We start from the raw sequence: 19,170 nt of genomic DNA on the forward strand, positions 1-19,170 counted from the left end.
TATATCTCCTAATTAGGCTGGAAAAAGTCCAAGATAATTTTCCTGAAAAATTCTAACGTCTCAGATAACTGAGGTAGCTCTTGATTCTACCAAAATGCAGACAGACTAAATGATAATCTTCCAAAGTGCTCACAGCCTTCTTTTACTGGAGTGTGGAGATTTAACTTCAACCAGACTTATGCAATATTTTCCAGACTGGATTATACTAAGCATTAGGTCTTGACTGATTGCCAGAGCAGCACTTCCAAACGATTTTTGCACAAGAATTCAACTACAGAAGAATCAATGGTAACCATACACTGCTAGAGATATCCTTCCCATGTGGGTGTACTGCACTTTCCAAACCATCTGCAGCAAACCACAGAAATACAAGCTAAACTGATGATGCTCAGAAAGTCCAGAATGTTGCTCCTTCTAGACAGTTTATAGCAAAGAACAAGAGAGATTTTAAACATTCTGTCATTAGATTGTTGATTTTAGTTGGTGGCAAGTGAAACTCTATTTAAAGCACTATGACAAGATCATTTATCAGACCTCTAAAAATAATGCAAAAGGAAATTCCAAATAGGTTTTCCAATTTTTTTCCTTTTGTTCCACTGACAATTTATGCACTGAAGTTATTAATTTCTATATTTTCTATAGGCTTTGAGAATTGTTTTGAAATGAACTTTAAACATTCAAGTGGCAAGAAGAAAGAAAATAGAAACCCTCTATAAAAAACAAATCCCAGAAAAAAGCAGTGTAGCACTGTTTATAAGGGATTTAAGTTAAGAGTCTTTGAGTTGCTTTAACATTTGAAGCCATATTAGCAGAAGGAAAGTAATGATAAAACCCAAGTTTCATAAATAATAGGAATGAATATCTGGATTCAAATGTACCAGAAAGTAGTTTTCCCACAATGCTATATTCAAATTCAAATCTTTTTATTTTTAAATTTTAAAAATATACAGATAACTTCAGACATAGAGTAGGAAAAACTTACATATTATTGTGATACATATTTTAATTATTATAAATAACTTATGACGGTAACAACTATAATGGCTCCAGCATGTTTGGCAGCTCTCTCAAATATCATGATGCCATTCCACTAACTAATTTCACAAAATCAGTTTCTGCTCAAGACAAGAGAACACACTTGGCAGAATTCACTAGAGAATTGTAGACTTAAGAGTTCTGAGTCTCACACAAGCTTTCAGGGACCCAGGTTCTTTTCTGGTGGTAGAACCAAACTTCCTGGTTTTAGGTCTTAAAAGCAGGATTTTCAAAACTCATGAAGAGACTCAAAAAGTATGTTGGGCATCAAATTCCTTTTTAAATTCAGCTTTCTGGTAAGAATAACTGAACCTAACCCAAGAGACAGAATTTCTCTAAAATTTCAGTACTTTCAGAAAAATATCCACAAGAAATTTCTGTTGAAGTCTAGAATTCTTTCTAAAAAGGAAAAAAAAAAACCTCATAGAAAATATTCTAGAGAGCAAATAAGGAATGTATCAGATGTGTCAGTGTCTAGTGGACATTCTATTAGCATAGGCAGTGTCTCTTTAATTTTTTGAAAGAGTTTGAGAAAGATTAGTATTAATTCTTTTTAAAATATTTAGTAGCATTCTCCAGTGAAGTTATCTGGTCCAAGACTTCTCTTTGTTGGGGAGGATTTTGATTACTGATTCTATCTCCTTACTAGCATAGATTTATCCAGATTTTTAAATTTATAATTTGGTATATCAATAAAAATTTATCCATTTTTTGTTGGTGTATAAAGGTCTATAATCTGTCTTATGATCCTTACTATTTTTATGGCATCAGTTGTAACATCTCCTCTTTCATTTCTGGTATTTATTATTTGAATATTCTGTTTTTGTTAGTCTAGCTAAGGGGTTGTCAATTTTGTTGATCTTTAAAAAAACCAAACCTTTTTTCTGTTTTTCTATTCTCTAGTTTATCTCTATTATAATCTTAATTTTTGTCATTCTTTCTGAATCCTTGGGTTTAGTACATTCTTCTACTAGCTCCTTGAGGTATAAAGTTAGGTTACTGATTAGAGGTATCTCTTCTTTTTTAATGAAGGCATTTATCGCTATATACATCCCTCTTAGTACTGCTTTTCCTACATCTTATAATTTTTGGTACACTGTGCTTTTGTTTTCATTTGTCTCAAGATATTCTTCAATTTCCCTTGTGATGTCTTCTCTGATATATTAATTGTTCAATAGTATATTGTTTAATTTGCACATATTTGTGAATTTCCCAATTTTCCTATTATTGATTTTTAGTTGTGTACTGTCATGGTTAGAAAGATATTTGGTATGATTTCAATCTTAAATTTGTTAGAACTTGTTTTGTGGCCTGATATATGATCTATCCTGGAGAATTTCTGTGTGTGCTTGAGAAGAATGTACATTCTGCTATTATAGAGTGTCCTAAATATAACTATAAGGTCCTATTCATCTTTGATGTTTTTCAAATCCTCTGTTTCTTTATTGACCTTTGGTCTGGTTGATCTATACATTACTGAAAATGGGGCATTGAAATTTCCTATTATTACTGTGCTGCTTTCTGGTTTTCCCTTCAATCAATATTTGATTCATATATTTCGGTGCTTTACTGTTAGGTGCATATATATTTTAAAATGTTTTATCTTCTGAGAGAACTGATCCCCTCTCCCATTATATAACATCCTTCTTTGTTTCTTGAAACAGTTTTTGACTTTGTCTAATAAAAGTATGGCCACCCCTGCTCTCTTGTGGCTACCATTTGCATGGAATACCTTTTTTCACCCTTTCACTTTCAGCTTTTATATATATCCTTACATCTAAAATGAGTTTCCTATAGAAAGCATACAGTTGGCCTTATTTTTTTAGCCAATTAGTCACTCTATATTTTTTGATTGGAGAGTTTAATGCATTTACATTTAAAGTAATTACAGTAAGTCCCCCTACATATGAACTTACAAGTTGTGAATTTTTGAAGATATGAATGTGCGTTCACATATTTAATCATGTTAGTTCACATGCCTGGCATATATTGTCACATTCACGCATCCTTTACAAGGGGTTGTGCTTTTGTGTTCTTTGCTGTAGAGCACTGTTGTGCAACATGAGGAGCTTACTAATGAAGACCAGATGGAACTGGAGGACCAGAGAAAGGATGAAGAGAGACAAAATGAAGAAGTAACTGAAGAACCAAAGAGATTCATGACAGGAAATGGCAAGGGGATCTTCTTTATTTTAGGAGGCACTGTTAGCTTTTGAGGCACAGGACCCAAATGCAGAATGGAACGTGATGGCTATAGCAGTTGATCAGAATGCAGCCCAATGTATTCTATATCATTCTGTGTCATCTGGGATGAGAAAAAAAGAGCTGCTACCTAGACATCATTGGGTCATTTTTTCAACAGGGTAGATAGAATTGAATCCAGCAAGGAACCAGAACCTGTGCCATCAATGTGTGGCATGAGTGAAATTGCAGCTTGCCCTCCATCTCCTATTGCTGATGATCTTTTAGCTCTACCATCTCCCGGCCTCCTCTCCCTATCCAGTCAGTAACTCTTCTTGCCTGTTTACTCAGTGCCAGCCCCCGTATACCAGCTACCACACTGGACTACTGTACTTTTCAAGGTACTCTGCTATAAGACTAAAAATGCTTCCTTTATATTTTTTGTTTTTTACATATTACTTGTATGAAACATATTATAAACCTATTATAGCGTTAGCTGGCTAACTCTCTTGGCGTTAGGAACAAACTAGATTTATGAACACACTCTCAGAACAGAACTCGTTCACAAGTAGGGGACTTACTGTACTAACAGAGAAGGACTTACTATTGTCATTTCACTATCTTCTGTATGTCTTGTGGTTATTCTGTCCCTATTCTTCCCACTTGCTGCCGTTCTTTGTATAGTTGAAAAAAATTTTTTTGGTAGGGATATGCTTTGATTTCCTTCTCATTTTCCTTTATGCAACTTCTATAGGGATTCTCTGTGTTGTTACCATGGGGATAACATTAACTATCTTACAGTTACAGCAATTTTTTTTATTTTTTATCTTTTCTTAAATTGGGATATAGCTGATGTATAATATCATATAAGTTTCAGGTGTACACAATTTTTAAAAGTTAGACTCCATTTATAGCTACTATAAAATATTGGCTATATTCCTTGTGTTATATAATATATCCTTACAGCTTTTTTAAAATTTATTTTTAAATAGAGGATAATTGCTTTACAATGTTGTGCTGGTTTCTGCCTTACAACAGAGTGAATCAGCCACAAGTATACATATATCCTCTAGCTCATGAACTTCCCTCCCACCCGCTATCCTACCCCTTTAGCTTGTAGCTTATTTATTTTATACATAATAGCTGCTGCTGCTGCGGCTAGTACCTCTTAATCCCTACCCTTAGCTTGCCTCTCTCTATCTTCCTTCTCCTCACTAGGAACTACTAGTTTGTTCTCTATATCTGTGAGTCTGTTTCCTTTTTGTTATACCTACTAGTTTCTCTTATTATTTAGATTCCACATATAAGTGATATCATACAAGTATTTGTATTTCTCTTATTTCTGAGTCTGACTTATTTCACTTAGCACAATACCCTCCAGGTCCATTCATATTGTTGTAAGTGGCAAAACTTTGCTCTTTTTTTGTGGCTGAGTAGTATTCCATTGTGTGTGTGTGTGTGTGTGTGTGTGTGTGTGTGTGTGTGTGTGTGTGTATACTATCTATTTTAAACTGACAACTTCAGTTGTAGGAAAAAAAATCTTTATTTCTTTGTATCTCCTCACTGTGCTTTATGTTTTTGATGTCATAAGTTACATAATGCAATACTTTTTATCCATTAACATGGTTTTACAGTTACCATTTTTTAATGATTTTTATATTTTAAGTTAGGAGCCTGGTAGGCTGCAGTCCATGGGGTCGCTAAGAGTCGGATACGACTGAAGTGACTTAACAGCATTACAGTATTACATGATTTTATATTTGTTTATATATTTACTTTACCAGAGAATTTTGTATGTTGGGATGCTCTTGTGTTGCTGTCTAGAGTTCCTTTGTTTTCAACTTGAAAAACTCCCTTTAACGATTCTTACAGGAAGTTTAGTGGTGATGAACTCCTTCAGCTTTTGCTCATCTGGGAAGGTCTTAATTTCTCTTTCATGCCAAGGACAGTTGGCAGAATATAATCATCTCAGTTGGTAGGTTTTTTTTTTTTAGCACTTTGACTATATCATCCCACTCCCTTCTGGACTTAATGTTTCTACAGAATAATGTACTAATAATCTTTATGTGAATTTCCTTGAATGTGATTTGTTTTTTCTTGCTGTTGTCAATATTCTCTTTCTTTGACTTTTTTGCCCCTCCAACCTACTGTCTTTAACTTTTGACAGTTTGATTGTAACATTTCTCAGATGGGCCTTCTCAGTTCATCCTAGTCAAAGGTCTTTAATTTGGATGTCCAGTTCCTTCCTCAGATTTGATAAGCTCTTTGTTTTTTCTTTCTTCTTCTGGCACTCTCACAATGTGTATAACTGGTCCATTTCATGGTGTCCCATTAGTTCTTAGGCTTAACTTTTATGTATTAATTTTTCTTTATATTTTCCTAATTTAATAATTTCAAAAAACATGTCTTCCAGTAGCTGTATCAAGTCTAACTGTTGAACCATTTTAGTGAATTTCTCAATTCAATTGCTGTATTCTTCAGCTGCAGAATATCTGTTTGGTTGTTCGTCAATAACTTCTATTCTCTTTGCTGTTAGTCCCATTTTGTTCATGCATCATTTTTTAAAATTTTGTTCAGTTGTTTATCTGTATTCTATTGCAGTGCATTGAAGTTTTTTTCAGAATGATCATTTTGAATAATCAGCTAATTCATAGACTTCCATTTCTTTAAGGTAGGTTTGTAGAGATTCCTTTTATTCCTTTGATTGGGCCATGTTTTCCTGTTTCTTTGTGTGCCTTATTATTTTTTTGTTGTGTTTTTTGAATTTGAAGAGTCACCTCTCCTGGTCTTTATGGACTGGTTCTATACAGGGGAAGATTTTTAATCAATCTGTCTAGAGAACCTGGGGGGCCTTCAAACATTTTCTGGGGATGCATCTTCTCTATGTTTGTGTACATAATTTCCCAATTTGAGAGCTCTGAGTTTCTTTTTCAAGAGTTTCTTATCTCTTTCTCCCTCTAGTGTTTATCTGTGGTACCACAGATTCTCTGATGATACAACAAGCCACTAAGCTCTTTTGTTCTCTGCAGCCCCTCAGGCATCCAAAGTATACTCCTTCCCTTACTGCCTCAGGTCAGGGGAGACAGAAACTAATCTCTAAGGTAGCCCAGGGTAGCCCCTTTAAAGGAGGAAGCGATGGCACCCCACTCCAGTACTCTTGCCTGGAGAGTCCCATGGACGGAGGAGCCTGGTGGGCTGCAATCCATGGGGTCACTAAGAGTCGGACACGACTGAGCGACTTCACTTTCACTTTTCACTTTCATGCATTGGAGAAGGAAATGGCAACCCACTCCAGTGTTCTTGCCTGGAGAATCCCAGGGACTGCGGAGCCACCAGGGCTGCTGTCTATGGGGTCACACAGAGTCAGACACGACTGAAGTGACTTAGCAGCAGCCCAGGGTAGCCCCTTTAAAGGAGAAGGCGATGGCACCCCACTCCAGTACTCTTGCCTGGAGAGTCCCATGGACGGAGGAGCCTGGTGGGCTGCAGTCCCTGGGGTCGCTAGGAGTCGGACACGACTGAGTGACTTCACTTTCACTTTTCACTTTCATGCATTGGAGAAGGAAATGGTAGTCCACTCCAGTGTTCTTGCCTGGAGAGTCCTAGGGACGGCAGAGCCTGGTGGGCTGCTGTCTATGGGGTCGCAGAGTCAGACACGATTGAAGCGACTTAGCAGCAGCAGCAGCAGCAGCAGCCCCTTTAAAAGCTGAAACATTGCATGTACATTCTACTCTTCTCCCGAGCCCCTACCCTAAAAGAGAAATTGTGAGTTGGGTACTTTGTCCTAATTATGTTAACTTGAGCCAGCCTCTGTCTATGGCACTGCCAGTTCTCTGTTGCTACAAAAATCAGCTAAGCACTGTTTCTCTCTCCATGGTCTCCAGCCATTAAAAGTATGCTGATTTCCTGTCAGTGGTCAGAGTTAGGAAAGACAGATGGCAGTTCCTCAAGTAGTCTCCCAAAAGTTAGAACATTGGACACATTCCATTCTTTCTTTCCCAAGGTAGAAGCTTCAAGCTAGATTTTTTTCCTTCCAATCCCCCCAAGCCTGAAAAGCTTAGGGGAGGGGCTACTGTGGTTGATATGAAATGGCTTTCTTACATGTTTCAATATGGTTATGCTTGGTTTTGAGCTTGCCAGGGGTACTTCATAATTTATTTCTGAATTTCTTACAAAGGCTCTTTGGATCATACACTACTATTAAATTAGTGCTTCTGCGGGGAAACAAGACTTATGCTTCCTACTCTGCTATCTTGCTGACATCACTCCTTAAGAATTTTTAAAATGTTTATTATTTATTCAGTTTTCTTCTTTCAGTAATGACCCGCTTATATCTTGTCCATTTCCATACTGGAGTGTTTGCCTTATGACTGATTTGCAGGAAGCATTTCTATAGTTTGCACACTAATCCTTTGTCTGTTTTATAAACTGCAAATACCTTCTAAATCTGGCTGTTCTTTTCTATTTATTTAATAGCTTCTTGTTATTGCTTTTATTTATTCTTACTGAATTTTAAGAAATCATCAACTTTACCTATGGTGGGAGTTTGGTGTAGAGTGTAAATACACATTGCATCCTACTGACTTTTAAAATCCCCTTCAGTAATTTTTAATTCTATTACTTCAAAGATCCATTATTCAACATTCACCTCAAGGCTAAATCAAAGTCTTTACCTGATGTATAAATGATGGTAAGTGCTTTCCACACACCCTATGGGCACTTCATCTTATTTTTTAAGGTGTACTTTATATACCACAAAATGTACCTGTTTGAAATGTAGAATTCAAAAGATTTTATTGAATTATGAAATTATTGACTTGGATAACCACCATCATCATCATCCACTTTTAGGACATTTCCATCACCTCAAGATCTTTTGTGCTCATTTGCAGGAAATCCCTCTACCTACCTCTGGTCCCAGGCAACAAATAATCTATTTTCTGTCTCTCTATTATGATTTATCTATTCTGGACATTCTACAAATAGGAACCATACAGCATGTAGCCTTTCATGATTGGCTTAAATATAATGTTTTGTTTTTAATAATTTAAATTATTTATTTATGGCTGCACTGGGTTTTCATTGGCGCATGCGAGCTTTCTCTAGTTGCGGATAGTGTGGGCTACTCTTCATTGCGGGCCCCAGAGCACACAGATTTCAGCAGTTGTGGCACACAGGCTTAGTTGCTCCAAAGCATGTGGAATCTTCCTGGACCAAGGATAGAACCCGTGTCCTCTGCATTGGCAGGCGGATTCTTATCCACTACACCACTTGGGAAGTCCAAGCATGGTTTTGATGTTAACACATACTGTAGCATGAATCAGAAGACTGTTCGTTTTTCACTGAGGAATAGCATTCTATTGTATGGACAAAGCTTATTTTATCCATCCATTAGTTGATAGATATTTGGGTTGCCTTTGCTTTTGGTCTATTATGAATAATGCCAGTATGAACATTCACATACAAGCATTTGTGTGCTTATTAGCCATCGGTATATGTATATATATTTTCAGTGACATACATTCCCATCTTTTACCAGTTTTTTAACTGAGTTATCTGTCTTCCTATTACTGACTTCTTTGTATAGTCTGGGTATGAGCTCTTTATCAGATGTATGATTTGAAAATACTTTCTCAGAATCTATGACTTGTCTTTTCATTTTTTTAAACAATGGTAACAGATAATTTTTAATTTATTTTTGTATTCACTTGAAGATGGTCCTCTGGATTGTTTCTGTTTCTGAACTACTACAAATAAAGCAGCTATGAATATTTATGCAGAAACATTTGTGAATACCTACATTTTTCTTTGTCATTTCTTTGTCATGAGTGAAACTGCTGGGTTCAATGGTAAGGATGTGTTTGACTTTATAATAAACCACCACACTGCTTACCAAACCAGTTATAGAGATTGCTATCCTTATGGAAATGCTATGCTTAACTTTCTGAGGAGCTGCCATACTGTTTTCTACTAGGGCTTTACCACTTATATTCTCATCAGCATTGTGTGAGGGTTCTACTTTCTCTACATCCTTGCCAAAATGTCATTTTCCATTCTGTTTGTTGTTTTTTTAAATTATAGCCATTCTACTTAGGTGTGTTGTAGTATCCCACTGTGACTTTTAACTTGAATTTCCATAATAATTAGTAATTTTAAGCACCGTTTTATATGCTTATTGGACAGTTGTACATCTTTGTGCAACTAATAAAGTCGCTAATAAAATGCCTAATAAAGCCTCTTACCCATTTTTGAATTGAGCTTTTGTTGTTGTTTTTAGGAGTTTTTTTATAGTCAGGATATTAATCCTTTATCAGATATATTATTCCCAACTGAATGCTATATCTTACTTACCAGGTATTGTATTAATTGTAATTAAATCCAGTTTATCTACTTCTGCTTTTTTTCTTATGGTTTTGGTGTTGTATTAAAAAAAATCCCTGCCAAATCTAATGTCATAAAGATTTTCTCCAGTGTTTTCATCTAAGAGTTTTATATTTTACTTTAAGGGGTTAAATACAAATGGTTCCTAAAGGCTGAGGGCAAACACCATTTCAGACAGAGCTTTAATTGGCAACAGCTTTATAAAAAAAAAAAAAAAAAAAAAAATCACAAATTTCTTTGGTCCCAGATTCTTCTAATGATTTGTTAAAAATAAAAATGCTCACCAATCAAAACAACTTTGAATTCTTTCATTTAGTGAAGAAATATTTTGTAATGTGATTAATTGCATTTTAATTTGTCTGAATCTATTTGATTTGGTTAGTCTAGATTTTGGTATATTATGTTTCTTAAAATAGGTTATTTGTGCATACCAAATATCTGCTGCCTTGTAAATAATTTTGATTGTGTAACTGTGTGTGTGAATGATACAGCCTCACACTGAGCCATGCATTCTTTCTTTCGTGTTGCATTCTGCATATGTGGGTATCAGTTTTACTCAATTGGTACCCAAGAGACATTGTTTGATCTACTTAACGACCTGAGAGTTGAGAGAATAGTGATTAAAAAAAGAAAATCTGTAAAAATTGCCAATTTGCCATGTATCCCCCTGAAAATAATCTCTCTACATAGAATATAACCATAATTATGAACATGCATTTCCTAAGAATTATAAAATTTTTCTTTCATAACAAACTGATACATTTTGAAACTTGAGAAGGGGGATGTTTAGTTTAACACCTACCGTCTTTGACTGCTAAATCCATTAAGATGATTCTCTCGGAGTTCAGACACTAATGATAAAACCATCTGTAAAACAAAATCAGTTGCAGGTTAACTCACGCTGCAAACAGGATTACATCAGTTCTATTTTTCTTGGTGTGAGTGATATTTCCGTTGAGATTCCCCACTCTCTTCCCCCACCAATACTCTCCTTGCTTTACTTTTTCAAAATAAAAAGAAAGCAGTGCCAAATCACATTTACTAATAATCTGGATTTTATGTTTAATGTCTGTTACTCTGTATTCCTAAATATTTAAGCAAATGAATACTAGACAAGTCATTAATTTCCCCCAAATTAAAACCAAACCTATTAAAAATAAAACCATGCTAGAGTTAGTTTAATTTTTTCTTTCTTAACTTATTATTTTTTAAAAATGCTGTTCATGTATACAGCTTCCAAAAGACTAGAACAGTATTCAAACATTAAAATCTCAAACATTTTTTAAAAGAACTGTGCTAAGACCATAAATTGTTCCTTGAATTTGGCTAAAATTTAAGGCAGAAGAAATCACAGCTTTAATTCTAAGATGTAAATATACAGAAGGTTGTTATTTATTGAATATTTTGCCTTAACATAAAATTCCCATCAGGTTATTTTTAAATATGAAATTTGTCCAACAGTAAAAGACTGTGTTTATATTGGTTAAGGAAGTCTCTTCTCCCAGAAATCTTTGAGAGAATAAATGAGATGTGTTAAGGGACAGAGAGGTTGGTTGATTTAGAATAACCTCTCCTGGTTTCCTTCTTCTTCTCATAATCTCTCGTCTCACATTTTTTCCTTACATGGCCATAAGTCCACCCAAGGTAAGAAGAGATAAACACAGAAAAGTTAAACATCTCTCCTGGAGGAATGAAATATTTCCATTTACCTTTTTTGCAGATGGTACATTAAGCAATGAAAATTTCAATACTAATAAATTAAAAATACTCACATTTTTAAGTAAACCAGGATAGTAGTCTGTGGGTGCATACCCAAGAACTTGATTAAAAAGACCAACTTCTTTTATATCAAATCTGGATGTGGAAACTATATGCGATAACAACCTCTAAAAAACATAAACAGAAAAAGAAAAAGGTCTCAAAATGAAATAAGTGCCTATTATGTATAAGGCCAAGAAGCTGGGTCATTTGTAAATGGGGTGGTCTCAATGAAATGAATAATCATAATTTTTCCAAATACTCAGTTCACTTTGATTCAGATATAAATAGGAAATAAGTTAGTGATAAAATTATTACATTAAGTAAATTAAAAAAACATTAATAGTGAAATACATATAACTAATGAACAAGGCTTTAACTACACTAAAAATGTGATCTTTACTGGTTTTAAACTCAGTGAAACATTCTTATCAGAGTAGAGATGATTACTTAATACCTGACAAGGAACACATCACAAATCACTAGGGAAAGGAAAGATTATGCAATAAATGGTACTAGGAAAAACTACTTGAAAAAAATTATATTCTCATCTTATGTTACTTATCAAAATATACTTGAATTTACTATAAATTAAAGAGATCAATGTAAAACTGAAATAAAATAATAAGCAAGAAGAAAACAGAAGTACTTTTCACATGTCTGAATGGGGAAGAACTTTATAAACTCAAAGTCAAGGGAGCAAATCAACAATTGTTCTAAATTACAACAAAACAGTTCCCTCTCAAAAAAAACACACTTTGTGTTTCCCAGTGAATATGAACAAACTAAGAATATTAACAACAAATAATATTGCATATGTAATAAAATTTGGACTTCCCAGGTGGCACTAGTGGTAAAGAACCCACCTGCCAATGCAGGAGATGTGAGACGTGGGTTCGATCCCTGGGTGAGGAAGATTCCCTGGAGGAGAGCATGTCAACCCACTCCAGTATTCTTGCCTGGAGAATCCCATGGACAGAGGAACCTAGCAGGCTATAGAGTCGGACATGACTGAAGCAACTATACACACTAATACAGAATCAAATGTAGTGTTCAGTTCAGTTCAGTTCAGCCGCTCAGTTGTGTCTGACTCTTTGCAATGCCATGAACCACAGCACTCCAGGCCTCCCTGTCCATCACCAACTTGCAGAGTCTACCCAAGCCCATGTCCATTGAGTCGGTGATGCCATCCAACCATCTCATCCTCTGTCGTCCCCTTCTCCTCCTGCCCTCAATCTTTCCCAGCATCAGGGTCTTTTCAAATGAGTCAGCTCTTCGCATGAGGTGGCCAAAGTACTGGAGTTTCAGCTTCAACATCAGTCCTTCCAATGAACACCCAGGACTGATCTCCTTTAGGATGGACTGGTTGGAATTCCTTGCAGTCCAAGGGACTCTCAAGAGTCTTCTCCAACACCACAGTTCAAAAGCATCAATTCTTCAGTGCTGAGCTTTCTTTATAGTCCAACTCTCACATCCATACATGACTACTGGAAAAACCATAGCTTTGGCTAGACGGACCTTACAAAATACCATATGAAAAATATTAAGAACATTAAAAAGGCATAGGAACAGATAATTCCTAAGACAAAACACTAATGCCCAAGAAACACATGGATAAATGTTTAGCCTCATAATCGAAAAGGGTAAATGAATTAAAGTTTTTGCAGACATGAATACCTAAGGCTAATCTGGGTTCTCTGAAACAGGTGTTCTGTGTGAGCTATTGGAAAAATTCAGATGGAATCACACATCAGTGCTACTGTGAATCAGACAAAGGCACCCACAGAGTGTAAGCAAGTATAACACAGCCCATAACCCACCCCTAAGCTTGGACTGACAGGGCTGCAAGGAGATCCAACCAGTCCATTCTGAAGGAGATCAGCCCTGGGAGTTCTTTGGAAGGAATGATGCTAAAGCTGAAACTCCAGTACTTTGGCCACCTCATGCGAAGAGTTGACTCATTGGAAAAGACTCTGATGCTGGGAGGGATTGGGGGCAAGAGGAGAAGGGGACAACAGAGGATGAGATGGCTGGATGGCATCACTGACTCGATGGATGTGAGTCTCAGTGAACTCCAGGAGTTGGTGATGGACAGGGAGGCCTGGCGTGCTGCAATTCATGGGGTCGCAGAGAGTCGGACACGACTGAGTGACTGATCTGATCTGATCTGATCTGATGTTTGCCTAGACATTTGTAACATATAGACATGTTATAAGTGGTAACATTTAGACACCTTATAGGTTGGTTACTTTATAGAAAACAGCTTGAGAATGTATATTAAAGGTTTTAAAAGCATTCAGGACTTTTAATGTATCTGGCATACATGTAAGGAACTAAATCAAAATATGACAATGTGGATTATTTGCAAAGATGTTCACCACAGTGTTATTTCTTATAGCAAAAAAATGTCTAACAGGAGGGAATTATTAATCTGTGATACCCTCAATACTGTGGCTCATTGTAAGCCATTAAATGCTTATAAAGAACTTATGACATCATTTTAAATGGTTATAATATTAAATGAAGAAAGGAAGATGCAAAATTGTATATATAGAAATGAGCTCATCAATATAAAAATAATCCAGACATAGGAACAAAAAAAATAATGAAAGAAAATATCACCAAACATTAAGTCTCTAGGATGGCGCTATTATGGGTTTATATATTTTTCTTCTTTCTGCTTTGCCAGTTAACACAAATGGCACATATCACTAACTCATCATGTCAATTCTATTACAAACTATTTTACATATTCAAAAAGATACAAAATAAGACAACAATTCCTCCACCATGGAACTTAATAAAGCATTAGAAACATCAAGGAAGACCTCTGTGCCATCTCTCTTTTCCCCATCACAATTCGTCCCCGGGGAAAACTCAACCCTAGTCCGGTGGGCACCCTTTTAGGTAAATCATGGTACTTTCTTCCTGTGAGCTCTGACTTGCCTCAGTTTCCTCAAAACAGAACTCCAGGCAGTAAGTTCATTTGTATCATTTCTTTTTAGATTACATATAAGGGATGTCAAACAATACTTCTCCTTCTCTGACTTACTTCACTCAGTATGACACTCTCTAGGTCCAGCCATGTTGCTGCAAATGAACTTACTTACAAAACAGAAACAGACGCACAGACTTAAGAGAGTGAATTTATAGCTGTTGGGGGAAGGGAGAGTTTGGGAGTCTGGGATGAACATGTACATCTACTATGTATGGATAAAATGGATAACCAGCAAGGGCCTACTGTATAGCACAGGGAACTCTGCTCAATGTTACGTGGTAGCCTGGATGGGAGGGGAGTTTGGGGGAGAATGGATACATGAATATGTATGGCTGAGTCCCTTTGCTGTTTACCTGAAACTATTACAACATTGTTAATTGGCTATACCCCAATACAAAATAAAAAGTTCAGAAGAAGGAAAAAAGAACTCCAGACAACACTACTAAGTATATTTAGGTTGAAATCTGCTGAAAGAGCTCAGCTGGTAAAGAACCTGACTGTAATGTGGGAGACCTGGGTTCGATCCCTGGGTTGGGAAGATCCCCTGGAGAAGGGAAAGGCTACCCACTCCAGTATTCTGGCCTGGAGAATTCCATGGACTGTATAGGTTATGGGTCGCAAAGAGTCAGACATGACTGAACAACTGTCTCTCTCTGCTGTTCCTACCTGAAAGCCAACCTACTGTTTTCAAATTAGAAGAGTTCATAGTAAGCTAACAAAGTAACTTTGAAATACTACTACTTAGTAGAAGATATTAATGATTTAAAAAAAAGACTCAGCCACATGCATAATATGGCGCACAAAAAATGAAACCACTGGGGAGGGAGAAAAACAGGAAACTTACAGAGTTAAAGTGAGCTTTTTAGTAAGACATAAGACAATGAAAAGGTTCCTTCTAGAGTGAAGAAGTCTGGATGGAAGCTACTCGCCAAGTATTGGCCTTTTTTTCCTTTCAGTTCAAAGCTATCCTTTATAAATACAGCAAGCAAACAGGAGCTGACAACAGCCCCAGGAGAATTCACCTCCCAGTTATTTTCAAACACTAAATGCATTCTGGGTGAGATCAAGCAGTTGTGGTCAGGTTGGCAGAGCCAGGGGAGGTAAATTACTGTCAGTGTACCATTCTTGGAGGGGAGGTGTTTACTGGTGGACTCTTAGTTAACCACAGCAAGGGGCACACACATGGTGCCTTCAGCAGGTGGGACCTGACTCCCTGTGGGGAGTGCAGTGTAGGTGTTCTGGTGAAGGAAAAGTCCAGCCAGGCTTGGCTAACCATATGCTGCACCCATGTGGAGGTGGCCACATCAGACCAGGCAGGGAGAGAGGGAAACAGTTTCCTTATTAGGAAAGTAGGCTGCAAAAGGCTCAGAATCAGGAGCAGGCTGGGTTTCTCACAGAGGAGATCAGTTTGATGCTAGATGGAGGGAAAACAGCACAGGAAGTGTTTAACTTTCTGTTACCAGACTGGCATTCTATTTAGCAAACATTTAAAGCATTTATATGCTGCGAGCTGTACTAACAATTTACAGAGAGCAACTCATTTAATCCCCACAGCCTATGGTGTAAGTGCTATTACTGAATGTGTTACTGATGAGGAAACTGAGACACACTGAAAGAAACATGCCCAAGACTGGTTACCTACTTTAAGGTAGGTACTTTAAGGTACCTACTTATAAGGAATGCCCCTGTATGGGTTCTCCTTGAAGCAGCTGGAATAGTTAAACAATGCAAATCTGACTGGATTCCCTGGTGGTTCAGTGGTAAAGAATCCACCTGCCAATGCAGGAGATGTGGATTCGATCCCTGGGTCTGGAAGATACCCTGGAGAAGGAAATGACAACATACTCCAGTATTCTTGCCTGGAAAATCCCATGGACAGAGGAACCTGGAGGGTTACAGTCCATGGGGTCGCAAAAGAGTCAGACATGACTTAGTGAACTGCACGACAACATTCAGCTTGGCGGTAGTTTAGTTCCTTAGTGGGGTCCGACTCTCTGCAACACCATAAACTATAGTCTGCCAGGCTCCTCTGTCCATGCAATTTCCCAGGCAAGAATACTGGAGCGGGTTGCCATTTCCTTTGCAGGGGATCTTCCTGACCCAGGAATCGAACTTGAGTCTCCAGCCTTGCAGGTAGATTCTTTACCGACTGAGTCAACAGGGAAGTCAACATTCAGCTTAAGACTCCCAGTAACTCTTAGGGTGAAGCTCAAACCTCTCCCTAAAAGATGAAACCTTGCCCCACTGGTTTTGCAGCCCCTGTGTGGGGCTGATTTCGCTCCCTGAGCTTGTCTGGGGACCTGAAGGCTCTTTGGTCCCTTAAGGCTTTGGTATGTTCTAGTCCCTCTGACGGGGTCTGCCCTGGTGGCTCAGAGGTTAAAGCGTCTGCCTGCAATATGGGAGACCTTGGCTCTTCTAGCCCAACTACCTGCTTAAGTGTTGCTTCTTGAGGGTTTCTAGCAATGATAACAAAGTTTTTTTGAGTGCTTACCATATATGAAGCACTGGGCTATGTTCTCTAAGTATGGCATCTCGTTTAAAATCCAATAAATTCAGTTTTTAATAAAGCTCAATTAAGCAAAGTTTCAATTAAGCCTAAGGTCATGGCACCCTGTCCTATCACTTCATGGCAAAGAGATAGGGAAACAATGGAAACAGTGACTGATCTTATTTTCTTTGGCTCCAAAATCACTGCAGACAGTGACTGCAGCCATGAAATTAAAAGACGCTTGCTCCTTGGAAGAAATGCTGTGACCAATCTAGATAGTATATTAAAAAGCAGAGACATCATTTTGCCAACAAAGGTCCATATAGTCAAAACTATGGTTTTTCCAGTAGTCATGTACGGATGTGAAAGCTGGACCATAAAGACAGCTGAGCACAAAAGAACTCATGCTTTTGAACTGTGGTGTTGGAGAAGACTCTCGAGATTCCCTTGGACTGCAAGGAGATCAAACCAGTCAATCCTAAAGGAAATCAGTCCTAAATATTCATTGGAAGGACTGATGCTGAAGGTCCAATACTTTGGCCACCTGATGGGAAGAGCCGACTCATTTGAAAAGACCGTGATGCTGGGAAAGATTGAAGGCAGGAGGAGAAGGGAATGACAGAGGATGAGATGGTTGGATAGCATCACCGACTCAATGCACATGAGTTTGAGTAAGGTCTGGGAAATGGTGAAGGACAGAGAAGCCTGGTATGCTTCAGGGTCCCTAAGAACTGGACATGACTGAGCGACTGAACAAGAAACTGGTGGCTACTATCATAATTCACATGGTTGACTCTTAAAAATTAAGGCATGAATTACTACAGACCCAGCTGGGATAGAAAGTAACAGTGCATATACAATAGAAGAAAAGCAGTTTCAAGATAGCAACAGTTAAGGGTCAGCTAAGAATGCAGGTCCTAAGGAAAACTATGTAAAGGCTTTCCCCTTTAATCCCAGCTGCCCAGAGGGACTTACATGCTGGGTGTTGGAGTGCATGGAGTGCATGGAGGCTAGCTCCCCCAAACCGCATGAGTTTACTCTGGAGACTGAACCAATGAAAGTTAAAAAAAAAAAAAATCTAGGACATTCAATAGATTTAGAGGGTGCAATCAGGTACTGTAAATAATTACCAAGCAGTGTTTAAAACAGCCATAAACAGTTTCCTAGACAGTATTCACAACAACTGCATTATACAAGCTGACTGTAACACGGTCTTGGAAACACAAAAATAACTTAATTGGCAGATCTGTCCTGGCCTAAATTTCCAAAATGATATGGTTAGAAACTGATTTTTTAAAAATCAATTGCTATAAAGATTAGTTTCCCCCACTACCTCCTGCCTTTTTTTTTTTTAATAATAAGAAAAATGACGGAGAGGGTGGGATGATTTGGGAGAATGGCAGTGAAACATGTATAATATCATATATGAAACGAGTCACCAGTCCAGGTTCAATGCACGATACTGGATGCTTGGGGCTGGTGCACTGGGACGACCCAGAGGGATGGTATGGGGAGGGAGGAGGAAGGAGGGTTCAGGATGGGGAGCACGTGTGTACCTGTGGAGGATTCATGTTGATATATGGCAAAATCAATACAATATTGTAAAGTTAAAAAATAAAATAAATAAATGGAGAAAAAAATTAAAAATTAAAAAAAAAAAAAAAGAAAAACAACTCTATACTCAGTGTTGGCAAAGATATGGTAAGAGGGGCACTCCATTGCTGTTGCGAGAAGAAATTTGTAAAGCTTTTCTGGGAAGTCACTTGATGATATGTAACCAAAGCATTAAAATTCATATCCCTCTACCCAGTACCTTGATTTCCAAGAATATATCCTAAGCAAAAATTCAGGTTCATGGCAGTATTACTTTTTACAGTGAAAAACTAGAAGCAACCAAGTAACCAACAGCACTATACTGGTTGAAATTCATCATGGTTTATCCAACAGCATGAATCACACTGTAAAAAAGATATTTAATGATACAGAAAAGACACCGTGACATTAATCTAGTAAAGCAAGGTGTAAAAAGTGTATATTCAATGTGGTACTGATTTTATATGCAAAAAAATACTAGGAAGAAACATGACAGTTATTACCATAACATTATTTCAGGGAGTGATTTAAAATTTCTTCTTTATACTACCTGTACTCCAAAGTTTCTACACTTACTATATCATACTTTTTATCATTAACTTATGTCTGTTTGGGTTTTTTTTCTCATAATTCCCTAATGCAAATTGCTATGAAGGGACACAGAGTTTTATTCCTGGATGAAATAAGCATAAGTCCCAGAAACAACATACCGAGGCCTGATTATGTTTCCATAACT

The 19,170-nt window shown here is 37.3% G+C and overlaps 1 protein-coding gene across 4 annotated transcripts in view; it reads right to left on the reverse strand.

The window, feature by feature from the left end:
* FANCC (FA complementation group C) overlaps window positions 1-19,170 on the reverse strand; it is a 313,057-nt gene that overhangs the window by 76,120 nt on the left and 217,767 nt on the right. For all 4 annotated transcript variants that reach the window (XM_055578994.1, XM_055578993.1, XM_055578995.1 and 1 more), the window contains 2 exons: window positions 11,370-11,483; window positions 10,400-10,464 (listed from right to left, as the gene is read on the reverse strand). In XM_055578994.1, coding sequence (XP_055434969.1) covers window positions 10,400-10,464; window positions 11,370-11,483 — 179 coding nt within the window. The remainder of the gene's footprint in view (window positions 1-10,399; window positions 10,465-11,369; window positions 11,484-19,170) is intronic.

Source organism: Bubalus kerabau, chromosome 4, assembly GCF_029407905.1.
Source record: "Bubalus kerabau isolate K-KA32 ecotype Philippines breed swamp buffalo chromosome 4, PCC_UOA_SB_1v2, whole genome shotgun sequence".
Taxonomy (NCBI): domain Eukaryota; kingdom Metazoa; phylum Chordata; class Mammalia; order Artiodactyla; family Bovidae; genus Bubalus; species Bubalus kerabau.